The sequence below is a fragment of the Tachysurus vachellii genome, chromosome 16 (assembly GCF_030014155.1).
Source record: "Tachysurus vachellii isolate PV-2020 chromosome 16, HZAU_Pvac_v1, whole genome shotgun sequence".
In the NCBI taxonomy this organism is placed as follows: Eukaryota; Metazoa; Chordata; class Actinopteri; order Siluriformes; family Bagridae; genus Tachysurus; species Tachysurus vachellii.
In genome coordinates, this window is record NC_083475.1 from 9,663,183 (window position 1) to 9,675,948 (window position 12,766).

Genomic DNA, 12,766 nt, shown 5'->3' on the forward strand with positions numbered 1-12,766 from the left:
ACGGGCAGCACGCGGAGCCGCACCATCCCGGACTCAGTCACTCGTACATGGAGCCGCAGTATCCGATTGAGGAAATGGACGTGCTCTTCAACATTGACGGACAGAGCGGCCACCCGTACTACGGAAACCGGGGTGTACAGCGGTACCCGCCGCCACACGGTGAGCATCTAATGCATTTTATATTGCAGCACAAACTCATCCGTGTTCGGGTTAAGGTTAGGGAGCAGTCATTTAACGAGCACACACAAAACCTTCATTTTAATTTGAGCTTCAATTCGTTTTTACACTGGTTAAAGTGTCACCTGTAGGTTGAACAAATTCTTACAAATTTTTATTTTTTACTGCTTTTAAATATCGAATTATTTTGTATTAAATCAGCACAACATTATGTGCCTGTATTAACGGATTTGAATTTAACTCAACCCTTAGGATGATGATGATGATGATTAGAATATATAATGAATATTATTATTATTATTAGTAGTAGTAGTATTGTTGTTGTTATCATTACTTGATTTTTTAAATAACATACTAAGTAATTTGCAATATAAGAATAATAGTAAAATTAGACAGAAAATAACAAAGTAAACCTTATTTAACTGTCTTATAAAATTCGTGAGAAAGGCTACAAGTCTGCTACAAGCTAGAAGTTGGACGACCCGACCTTAGATTGTGTTTATCTCGAGTGGTGTGTCACTGGTTTCACATCTTTCTAGTGTTCTAATGTCAGCGAATATTTTACACTGGAAATAAAATGTACTGTTTTCTTCATTCGCGGCCTTTTTCTGTAGGAAAAAAACAATGCACTCTACAGAGTCGGTATTCTAAATTAACATTTAATTCTTATTTATACAAATTGTATTTATATATCTTTAAAACGACAGAAGTGAGCGCCGTGAATCGTTTTCTATCTGACAATATCACGTTGTTAGATTGAAGCTTTTTTTGTGACTTGATGAGTATGTGAGCTGGGCCTTAAAAATAACCAACACAGTTCAGATACAGAAACGAGTCTCTGTGTGGAGAAAGTTATTGTTGTTATTGGGTTTAATTTATTGCCTTGACATCGCGAGCCGTCTGCAAGCAGGAAAAGGCCTGGCTTTGCTTCTCTTTTGAGGCTTGTCTTTATCAGACATCTCAGTACTTTCAGATTTTCCTCGTACAGATACTGAAAGTGGAGTGTTAGGTATCGACGGCCTTGATAATGAGAGCTAATGACATGCATTAGGTGTTAATTGTGAATACCTCAGGCTTTCTCCGTGGAGTATCGTTTAAGTTTTTTTTTCTACATGTAAAACAACTGAAATTAGTTTCTTTCAGCATCGCAGACATACAAGACTAGAGTTCCAAATACAGTGCAAAACACCACAATACTGGCGGTGAATTAACATCCGCGGTCTTTTTCATTTTGGTAAAGTTAAAAATGAGCCAGGATTGTGGTGTATTATATTATCAATAATATATATTGTATTATAAATAATAATATTAATAATAATATTAATAATAATGACGTTACTAAAATGTTTAAAAACGAAGTGCTGTTGATTTTGCCACTATATAATGTAGCAAATTTTATAATAATTCGTCTTTAATTCAGTTTAAGTTTGAGGCTAAGATGCAAGTTGTGTTTTACTTTGTATTAAAAAATCTCAAACACTATGATGAAATATGTTTGTCAGCAGTTGAATAATTACAAACAACATTTGTTATTTAGCTGGTAAAGATTTCCAAATGTTATTTCTCTCGTGGTTATTAATGTGGTTTTATAACATGGCAGTCTATTAGTGGTGAGATTGCCTGTTTGTTTCATGTGGTTTGAAACAGCTTTAAACTTAGTGTTTTGGTAAAACAAGAAAAAAACAAAAGCAGTGACATTTTTGTTAACAGGCCTCTGCGTTTATATGTGCTTTTTCAGGTAGTCAGGTGTGTCGTCCATCATTGCTGCATGGCTCTCTGCCATGGCTGGAGAGCAGTAAAGGAATCGGATCACATCATGGGGCCTCACCCTGGAACCTGGGCCCCCCTTTCCCCAAAGCACCACTGCACCATGGCTCCCCCGGGCCTCTGTCTGTCTACCCTCCGCCCTCCTCCTCCTCTTCTTCCTCTTCCTCCTCTTCACTGTCGGCTGGCCATGCCAGCCCTCACCTTTTCACATTCCCTCCTACTCCTCCAAAAGACGTGTCCCCAGACCCAGCGGTGTCCACGCAGTCATCTGGTTCTTCACTGCGGCCTGAAGACAAAGAGTGCCTCAAGTACCAGCTGCCTGACGGCATGAAGCTGGATGCAGCCCACAGCCGTGGCATGGCCATTGGAGCAGGCACAGTGGCAACGTCCTCCTCTGCGCATCACCCCATCGCCACTTACCCTCCCTATGTGTCCGATTACGGGCCGGGGCTCTTCCCACCCAGCAGCCTGCTAGGTGGGTCCTCCTCTAGTTATGGTTCCAAAACGAGACCAAAAACAAGGTCCTGTTCAGGTAGGCGTGCGCTTTATTACCCCTTTTGATTTAACTTAACCACAACATAGGAAAAACATTTCACCATAGACTTTATATTTGTTCCAATTTTACCAGAATTCCTCACAAACAGCCTCCCTGGGTCAGGGCTGCTCTGAGGCAATTGATAAGTATTTTTGTTAATTTAGCACCTAAACCCTAGGAAAGGCCACAGTATAAATTAACTGCTTGGACACTTTCCTTGTATTATCCACGTCAATCCAAACAACATATAATCTAGTATTTTCATTGCACTTTAACACAAATTGTATACTGATTAACCATTAGGAAACCATAATGCAGGAATATTAGAACAATAATCTCAATATAATCTCCCAATTTAAAATTAATCTCAAACTCCATTAAGAAATAAATTCGGACACAGATTTGTTTGGTACCATCTGGCTTGTTTTCTCAGTGCATAACATTTTTTTGATTAAAGCCTTACATTAGCCTATATCTATTGTTGTCCAGTGATAAAGCCGAATTCCATCATGCGGGATAATTAAACATTGCGCAATTTTTTCCGACAAGTCCGTTTTTTTTCTCCTGATGTTTGCATTTTTTTGCATCTCTTCTGATCCCGGTCTCCGCAGTGTTTTATGTGTTTAAGCTAATCCACTTACGTTCAGCTTGCTGCGCTGTTTATTTTAGCGCTGAAGCTCTGATGGAGAGGCCGGATGCTGCTGCATCAATCTCTATCCAAACACGGAGGGAAATTAGTGGGGAAAAAAGGTCATTCAGTCACCAGCAACCAAACCGGTTTCACTAACAAAATACTGCTGTCAAAAAATGACTAATCCTATTTTCTCATCGAAGTTTTGAATTTTTATGTGCATTTTTACTGTGTTAGGGCTTCAAAAAAAGGGCTTCAAAAAAGATTTTCAAAAAAAAAAGTGCATTAAAGGCGACCGGTATAACCCAAAACAAACCTTATAAAATTAAGCAATTTATGTAAATAAGTTAATATCGATATCAGGATAAATATTTTTATTTAACCTTTATTTATTAAAAATCTTTTTTCCCTGGCTCAGTCCTAATTCTGAACCATAACTGGAAATCTGCAGTTTTGTTCCTCATTACAACTTGGCATCACAATTCGTTAGCGTTGGTACTTTGTATTTTGCCAATTAACGGATTAATGCATTGATTTGTTCATTAAAAATACACAAAATAGTTGACGCGTATTGACGCTGCTGGAATGATTAAATTCTCCTCATATGCACTGTTTATTATGCTAACATTTGGGGAGCATGCTAGCTAACGCTATTGTTCTATTTAGGGCTGTAACACTGTATAAATTAAAATAAACTGGAGACATATTTACGTGTTGTGTGTTCTCGCGATAAGTGAACGTGACGTGGATGAAGTTAGTAAATTCGATACTAGACGCGTAAGAAGCCGCTAACCAAACAGGTTTGAATTAGATTTCTGATATCTCGAGTAAAAATGTGAATATTACCAGTTTGTTGTGGTACGTGTAAGTCTATTTGCTAAACCAAATCCAACAATAGCCTAGTTTATGCTTTGCTATCACTAACCTGCCGTATGTACATGACCTTAAATGTGAAAAGTTTCATTTTGTGGTCGAGTTGCTGCCCACAAACCCGGAACAACCTTTTTGCGCAACACCAGACGATATTGCAGTATAGGCACAAATGTCCACACGTACAGAAAAAGGCTTTATTTCGTCTAATTAATTTGTAGCAATCGTGTTTAGCTACTCGGTTTATTATAAGGCTACACTTAACAAACAGGCTGTACATAGTGATGCTAACAACTTCTGACTTAATAAGAAGGCTTAAAAAGCAAATAGGAAATTCATGTTTTATATACATATATATAAAACTATAAACTAAATCGTTATACTGCACCAAATGACATACCGAGTTATCATTTTTTTCCTTCTCTGTGTATGAACCAAAACCAAGTGCAGCGGTGTGACACAGAACATGCGCGCGCGCTCTGTCACTCAAACTGGAGGGGGGGGGGGGGGTCGTAGGAGGAGAGGCCTACACTGTTTCAATTACGTTCGCGCACGCACGCACACACACACACACACACACACACACACTGCAGATTACACATGTAGTCTAAATTAGCCCAATGCAAATCAGAGCAATAAAATACCGAATTTATTATTATTATTATTATTGTTTTTAATATATATATATATATATATATATATATATATATATATATATATATATATATATATATATATATATTTTAGACAATATCTACAACAACAACAAAACAACAATAACGACAATAATGCTAATAATAAGAATAATAAGAATAATAAGATTTAATAATAATAATATGCATACAGAAAAAATACAGACATGACCCATAATAGACCCAGAACAATGCACCCCTTATATAATAGTATTCTGGATAAGCGGTGTTATAATTCCAAAGTGATCTCGTGTTTATCCTCTACATTATGATAATACCTATTTACATTACCACCTACCTGATCTGAGTAGCGGCCTACTACTGTTGTTATTGTTGTTGCAGTTGTGTTTATTGTCGCTAATTATAAATTATAACATTGCATGGCACACGCATTTTAATATTTGCTGCATTTTTTTCCCCACAACTTTTTTTTTTAACAAGTGCTGTTTTAAAATGCTGCTTGAAGTGAATTAGGTTTGCTTGCGATGATGCTGTGGTAACTTTAGTATCTCTGCACGTGTTTGTGTGCGTTTTTATTTTCCACATGTATTTTGAACCAGTCATTTCCACATATTTGTGCAGTCAGGACTTTATGAGCGTGTGCTTTACATAATAATGTGCATGTTTTTTCCTACAGAGGGCCGAGAATGCGTGAATTGCGGAGCCACTTCTACACCTCTCTGGCGGCGGGACGGAACCGGTCATTACCTGTGTAACGCGTGCGGACTTTACCACAAGATGAACGGGCAGAATCGTCCCTTAATCAAGCCCAAGCGGAGACTGGTACGTGTTTCCCCTTATTCCGTTATTATCTCAAGCAGATGCACGAATTCTGACCCTGCGGGGATTAGAAATAAAACAATTTTATAGAAAAAAAATAGTCTTAAAACGATTGTATTATTTGTAAATTATTATTATTATTATTATTATTATTATTATTATTATTATTATTATTATTATTATTATTATTATTACAACAATCTTGTCCAGATGTTTCCGTGCTAGTGAAAGCCAAACCACAAAGTTCGCTTTAGGAAAGTCTAATTAAATCTATATAGAGTATTTACATTTTCAGTTTGTCTATTAGCTTCAGTCTATTGTCCCTACAGGATCGCAGTATTCCGTACACATCAGCAGATCACTCACTTGACACCAGAATAACAGTCAATTAAATCATTTAATAAATTACACCTCCCGTTTATTTATTCATGTTGCATTGGTATGTATTATTGTTGTTAGCTTCTTTCTTTCTTTCTTTCTTTCTTTCTTTCTTTCTTTCTTTCTTTCTTTCTTTCTTTCTTTCTTTCTTTCTTTCTTTTTCTATAAAAACTGTTCAGAAGATCGCACGTGCTGTGCTGAGGCCATACTCTTTAGTATATAGTCTCAAATCCTATATACATGAAATAGAAAGCGCTCGAGGAAGTGGGTTAATTTGCAAAAAAAAAAAAAAAAAATTATAATAATTTGAAGTTTTTTTTCGAGATAGCAAAAAAACAAACAAAAAACATATGAAATTGAATACCAGTTAGAGAAAACGCACATCTTCACCTTATTTTAATTAAATAATTGAATGTCGTTTTACTAAACGCCCCCCAATCAGATGCTTCATTGAATAGTCACTAAAACAGCTCGTGACGGAGGGAATACGCTGATGTAGCGTATGGGTCCGTGTTCTCTTACATAAATACAGTGAAAACCATATATAAAAGCAGACTCTATATACAACTTAAACCGTTATAGCCTAATTTAAGCCGGAAGCCGGGTTGACGTCATCATTACTTAACATTTCTCATAATTACTCATCATTATTGATGTGGCTAGAAAGTTGGCTGGTCTTTTTAGCTAGTCATTAAAAACAAGCTGGTGCAATGTATGTTGTTATTTAGATATGCATCCCTAATTACTTCATGAGTGACAAGCTTGACGTCAGTGCTAATAAATCTAATTGTTGCATGCATTTCTATACCAGCATAGTGTTTTTTCTCCTCTGCGGTCTGACTGATGTTAAATGAAACGTTCTGGAATTAAAGTGCTAGCACATTTACACTGTTAAATGCATGCTTATTTCCCCAGAGTTCCTCAAAGATCATGCAACAAATTACACCTAAGGGTTTCAAACAGACACACACACACACACACACACACACACACACACACACACACACACACACACACACACACACACAAATGGTAGCCTTTATTCATCCCTCAATCTCAATGATTGTCAAAGACTCAATCTCGTTTAATGTACCCCTCTTACATATACTGTAGATGTGCATAGATTTGTGGCTGAAATGGACCACAGTCAAGCTAGAAGAGACCAATTAATAGCTTAGTGAAGTATAATATAGCTGTGGTGTGCTTAATGTCAGCAAAAATAGAGCTGGGCATCAAAATGGGACAGTATTTAAGACATTTAAAGGTGAATTCCCTGCACGCAGTCTGTCTTTCTAGATTTATATACACCTCATTCAAGGCAGGGGAAACTGTCAGAGGGCAGCTGTATTTTGGCATCTCTCTCTCTCTCTCTCTCTCTCTCTCTCTCTCTCTCTCTCTCTCTAATGTAAAAAGCTGACTTCCCAGGAAAAGGCTGCCGGATATCTGAGCACTGCTGATAAAGTCCCCAGCCTAAACATAAAGGCAGGCGGAGGGGGCAAGAGTCACCACGACTCCTCAGAAGGCAGGGGATGAGGGGGTGGGGGGAGTATGGGAGAAAGAGGGAGTGTGTGCATGAGAGAGACAGACAGAATGGGTATGAAAAGAGCAAATGTCAGGGTATACTGCTATGATTCCTTTATACCGATGATCAGCAATGTAGCGAAGGGTTCCCTTTGCTGCTTTTACATATTCTTTTTTCACTTCTCACTTTAAAGTTTAAAAAGCCTTTAAGCTTTCCAATATTTTTGTAGTCAAGTGCTTTTTTGTGTGTATTTGTACAAATATTCACAAGTGTTTACGATTTTTTAAACACTTTATTCTGTCAGTGATTTAACTTTACTTGTTTATGATCATCTTTAGCAAATTTTTTTTCAAATTTCAAATTCTATTGTGCAAAATGAGGAAGAAGACAAGAACAGATGGTACATATTAAGAAAATGAAGTTCTGTATACAGTTGGCCCTAAGAAAAACAGAAAAAGCAAGATTCTGCTGTGTGGAGGAGCAAGAAAACATGCAACATGAATATAAATCCATCTCTTAGTGTGTTGCCCATGGAAAAGCTATTTGTGGGCAATGTGGAGTGACGGGAATGAAATTTATGCCGGGTCTAATTGAATAAACTGCCAGCGTGATTGTTTTAAATACGAGACAGGAGCTTTGTCTTGCCTGCTCTTAATGCTAACTTCTCCGTTTAACAGGAAAATTTCATCAGCCTTAATGGTTGCCATTTAAGCCTCCGCTTTTATGCCCTTTTATAAATATTTGCATTTGAGGGAATATATTTTTAGCACAGTCAAGGGACGGCTGTTAGAAGACTTTTTGCCCCGTTATTCCTTCAACATTATTCTATGTCACAGAAAAAACTGACGGTCCACCATTAGATGAGAAGGATTAGACAATATTGTGTAGAAGGTTAATGTATGGTTGATACACTATGGTTATTAACTGCTAAAGTGTGTTAGCACAGGTCACTATATCTAATCCCTCTGTTTCTCTGATTCTTGTAGTCTGCTGCACGGCGAGCAGGAACATCCTGTGCAAACTGTCAAACGACCACGACGACGCTGTGGAGGAGAAACGCAAACGGCGACCCGGTGTGCAATGCCTGCGGCCTCTACTTTAAACTGCACAATGTAAGTGCTGGATCTGATCTTTCTTTCTTTTTAATGTTGACAACTTACTGACTTTAAAAACAAGAATGCTGACTTTAACAATAAGAATGTGCGGAAAATGGTTCAAAAATTGTTCTCACACACACACACACACACACACACACACACACACACACACACACACATACACACACAATAGCAAATTCCTGTATTCCCAGGCCCGCAATCAATTTTAATAAAAACAAAAGGGATACGATTATTATTATTATGATTAATATAATGATTATTATTCTTTGTATTTCTATTATTAGTATAATAGGTCATAGTTTGTTGCAGTAGCCTTTATTACAACCTATTATTGCACATGTAATTGTTTTTGGATGACTCTTATCAGCCACAGCTTAGATCAACAATGTTTAAATAAAAGTTTTTTTATGTCACAGGCAGTCGACAAAGCATTTTACTTCACCTTGTACTGTCTATGGTTGTGTATGTGACCCATAAAATTATAATATGAAAATGTTTTATTTTCGGGCTCGAAACAAATCCTAAATTTTGCTGAACCTTCCGTGTCTCTTTTCTTAACCTGAACCTCTATCAAAGGTACACTGAAACTCTATGACAGAATGAAACCTTGCACTGGTGTACGTGTTTTGTGTGTGTGTGTGTGGGTGTGTGTGCGCGTGTGTGTGCACGTGTCTGTCACACTGGCTTTGTACTGAAACATCTTAGACTGGGGTTGTGGTCACCCGGAGTCTTTATGGAGTAAAGTTCCGAGTTTGGTGTTAGAATAGTGGTTAGTGTTTGTATGGTAACCACAGTGTCTATGTGTTTGTTGTGATGGTCAAGGACATATAACACAGTGAATTCTTACATTAAGCATCAGTCTTACCAACGTTGCTGTTTGTAACACTATGCTCAGCACTACTCACAGGAACAACTAAGGGAAACCACAGTTGTGTGTGTCTCATTGTTTGTACATTTAGTAAGGCAACCAGTAACAAGACTGCCCATGACTGACATAGTGAGCACCCAATCACCAAAGAAGGCCACAAAACTTAGTTCTGGTATATGTTGTCCCAGAACAGACACTGCTTCTTGGTCCATTGCCGCTTGATTTATTTTAGTCTATGTTAAGTTTGATATCTTGAGGACAGGCACATGCAACATTCACAGAATCGACTAAGATGTCTACACACAATGGTATAAGCATCTAGCTGTAGGTCTACTCTTCATTACTTTACCCTATAGAGAGAGAGAGAGAGAGAGAGAGAGAGAGAGAGAGAGAGAAATGTTCTAAACATTGTGGTCTGGCACATAGTGCACACACTGATGAAGTGAGGTGAAGGAATCTAACTAAGACAGAGCATAAAAAGATAGAACAAGGGGGTGAAAGACACAGTAACAGAGTGAGAGCGAAAGAGAGAGCTAAAGGCTAAGGAGTTCAATTCTGTGATGGTGATGCTGGCTGGCAGGAGAGTGAGGTGTCGTGGCAGTGCCACTGTGCCCGTGTTTGCCGAGCCAGAGTCTGGGGTTTCTTTGCTTGGCAAGCCTGGCATCAGCTGTGCCTGGTGTCAAGGAATCAAAAGCTAATTCCAGCCTGGTGCCAATATAGTCTAACACACACGCACACACACACGCACACACAAAATACACACAAGTATGTTTTTCCTACTATCCGCGTATGGACCTTCCATTGGCATAATTATTATTAAAGCTAGTTAATGCTATGCTACACCTAATCTAACCATAATCTTATCCTCAGTCCTTTTTTTAATGTAAAAAGCTGCAACTTTTGACATCTGTGAAATCTTAAACCCAAACATTTGATTCCACACAGATGATTCCACTGCTGCTGTTCAAATCAGCTGAAACATGTAGTCATAACTTCCTTTCCAGAAAGAACAGTACAGACCTTTGTCACCTATGCATCTCATATTAGTTTAGGAAATTGTCTGTATTTAAATGCTTTAAAAAAATTGTTTCTACTCACATGCTGCAGATTGATCTGGCGTTCACACTATCAAGTGAGAAAGGTAGCCATTCAAGTCTTATGTAGGTTTGTGACATTCAATTCAAACATCAGCAGCAAGCGACATTTTAAGTGTGATGTTCTCAATTTAATGGGAATTAGATAAATGAGTAAAGCAGCAATTCCACATGATTGGCACAAATAAATGAATATACAGAGCTGGTTGTCTGATGTTTCCCAATTTCAGTTCCTTTGGTTTAGCAAATGTAACTTCATAACACTGCTGTAAGACTTACATTTTGGATACTAATATTTGTTATTGGGACATACTGGGCAGACCATAAGCAAAACCTTTGGATACACACAATTTGTTGTTTGCTAGTATGAATTGTGGGTCAAACCATTAACAATGCTCTTTTTATGGTATTAATGGAAATGTGTCTTCTAATATTTTACGATTGTTTTGATCACTCTGAGATTTTTTTCTACTATTTAATACCATCTGTCTTCTGTGATTAACTAGCGTTAACAAAACCACACCGTTCTTATTTCTCCACCACAGATCAACCGACCACTCACTATGAAGAAGGAAGGCATCCAGACCCGCAACAGGAAGATGTCCAGCAAGTCCAAGAAGAGCAAAAAGTCTCAGGACAGCATGGACGACTTCTCCAAGAGCCTGATGGAGAAGAGCAGTTCATTCAGCCCGGCTGCCCTCTCACGTCACATGACCTCATTCCCACCCTTCTCGCACTCGGGCCACATGCTGACCACACCCACTCCTATGCACCCCTCCTCCAGCTTGCCCTTTGCCCCCCATCACCCCTCCAGTATGGTAACCGCTATGGGTTAGGCTATCTCCAACCCTGACCGTGACCTCAGCCTCAACCACAACTCCTCAATCTTTGACCTTCTACCCCAAAAACCTGCTCTCTCCTGGCCCACAGATGACTGCTATGAGCCCTGTAAAACTTTTCTACACCCCTACTTCTCACTTCTTACTTCTTACTTCTTACTTCTCACCAACAAGAGCGAGATAATAAGAGAAAGAGAGAGAGAGTGAGTGAGAGAGACATTAATTGCTTACATTGTTAACCTTATAATGTCACCAACATTACTCGTGTACAGGTTCCCTCTCTTATGGCACAGACACCCGGAAGTGAAACGTAAAGGTTTAAACCCTGTTCTCCATCCATCCATCCATCCATCCATCTATCTATCAGCCATCCATCCATCCATCCATCCATCTTTCCATCCATCCTTTTACTCCTTCCTCCATCTCAACTCATCATCCTTCCCTTTCGTTTTCTTCAACGAGTGATCTGTGAAAACCACAGAGGAGACAGACTCTGCATATATTTGTACAAATTGTATGAAATACAGTACATTTAAAAGACTTTTTAAAAGAGAGATAAAGACTAACAAGGAGGGGGGGGAAAGTCTACGGGCAGCTAACGACAAGAAGGGTACGACTTAAACCTGGAGGAAAGACAAGACGCCGAAGCGGGACGTTGTAGCAGCTCTTCCTTGTAAAGAAGGAGACAGAGACTGACAGAAAATAAAGTGAAAATAATGGAATGTGGGCTTTCTGTGTAATGGAACGGTGTGTAACGCATTAACGCTTGTGTAGTCAGGTCTGTTCCTCTGACTGCCAGCTACTCTTCTGGATGTGTAATAGGTCTTGGGCAATCGATTTATGTTCACACACACACACACACACACACACACACACACACACACACACACACACACACACACACACATAACCACCTGTTTTGATCACCTTAAAGACTTTCTTCTGGCCCAGGTTATATGCATTGTGAAAAAAAAGTTCCTGTATTTGTTATTTGTATGTATAATTCAGAGTACCAAAAATACAAAAGAAACAAAGATGTAGAATTATTTCTTTATGTAATGCAGACTGAATGGTTGTACAAATTTAATAATCAATAGTGTAAAAAAAAGACTTGCTTTTTTGTTGCGTAATTTTTTCCTCTCTTTGAAAATAATAAACTAGTTTAATCTCTGTTCACATCATGCATGTATTTGAGGAAGTGGTCTTTTTTTGTCTTCACATCTATGCGCATGTGTGCTGGTTCTTAAGTGTGATATTAGTCACATCTGAAGACTTGTGGGACATGTCTACTGAAGAGGCCGAAAGCTAATAGGAAGGTCTAAAATAAAATGCGGCTTGTAGATGGTCAGAGTTCAGTCCCTTTACACACGCACACACACACACACACACACACACACACACACACACACACACACACACACACACACACACACACACACACACACACAAATACACCATGTTGCAAAATATAACTCTTTTAACTATATACTGAAAC

The 12,766-nt window shown here is 38.4% G+C and overlaps 1 protein-coding gene across 3 annotated transcripts in view; it reads left to right on the forward strand.

Moving 5' to 3' along the window:
- gata3 (GATA binding protein 3) overlaps positions 1–12,452 on the forward strand; it is an 18,799-nt gene extending 6,347 nt beyond the window's left edge. For 2 of the 3 annotated variants that reach the window (XM_060889041.1, XM_060889042.1), the window contains exons 2-6: positions 1–159; positions 1,916–2,476; positions 5,310–5,455; positions 8,339–8,464; positions 10,978–12,452. The exon at positions 1–159 is cut by the window's left edge and continues 221 nt beyond it. In XM_060889041.1, coding sequence (XP_060745024.1) covers positions 1–159; positions 1,916–2,476; positions 5,310–5,455; positions 8,339–8,464; positions 10,978–11,268 — 1,283 coding nt within the window. In that variant the 3' untranslated portion in view covers positions 11,269–12,452. The remainder of the gene's footprint in view (positions 160–1,915; positions 2,477–5,309; positions 5,456–8,338; positions 8,465–10,977) is intronic. The other variant, XM_060889043.1, reaches the window with a different exon arrangement.
- The last annotated feature ends 314 nt before the right edge of the window (positions 12,453–12,766 follow it).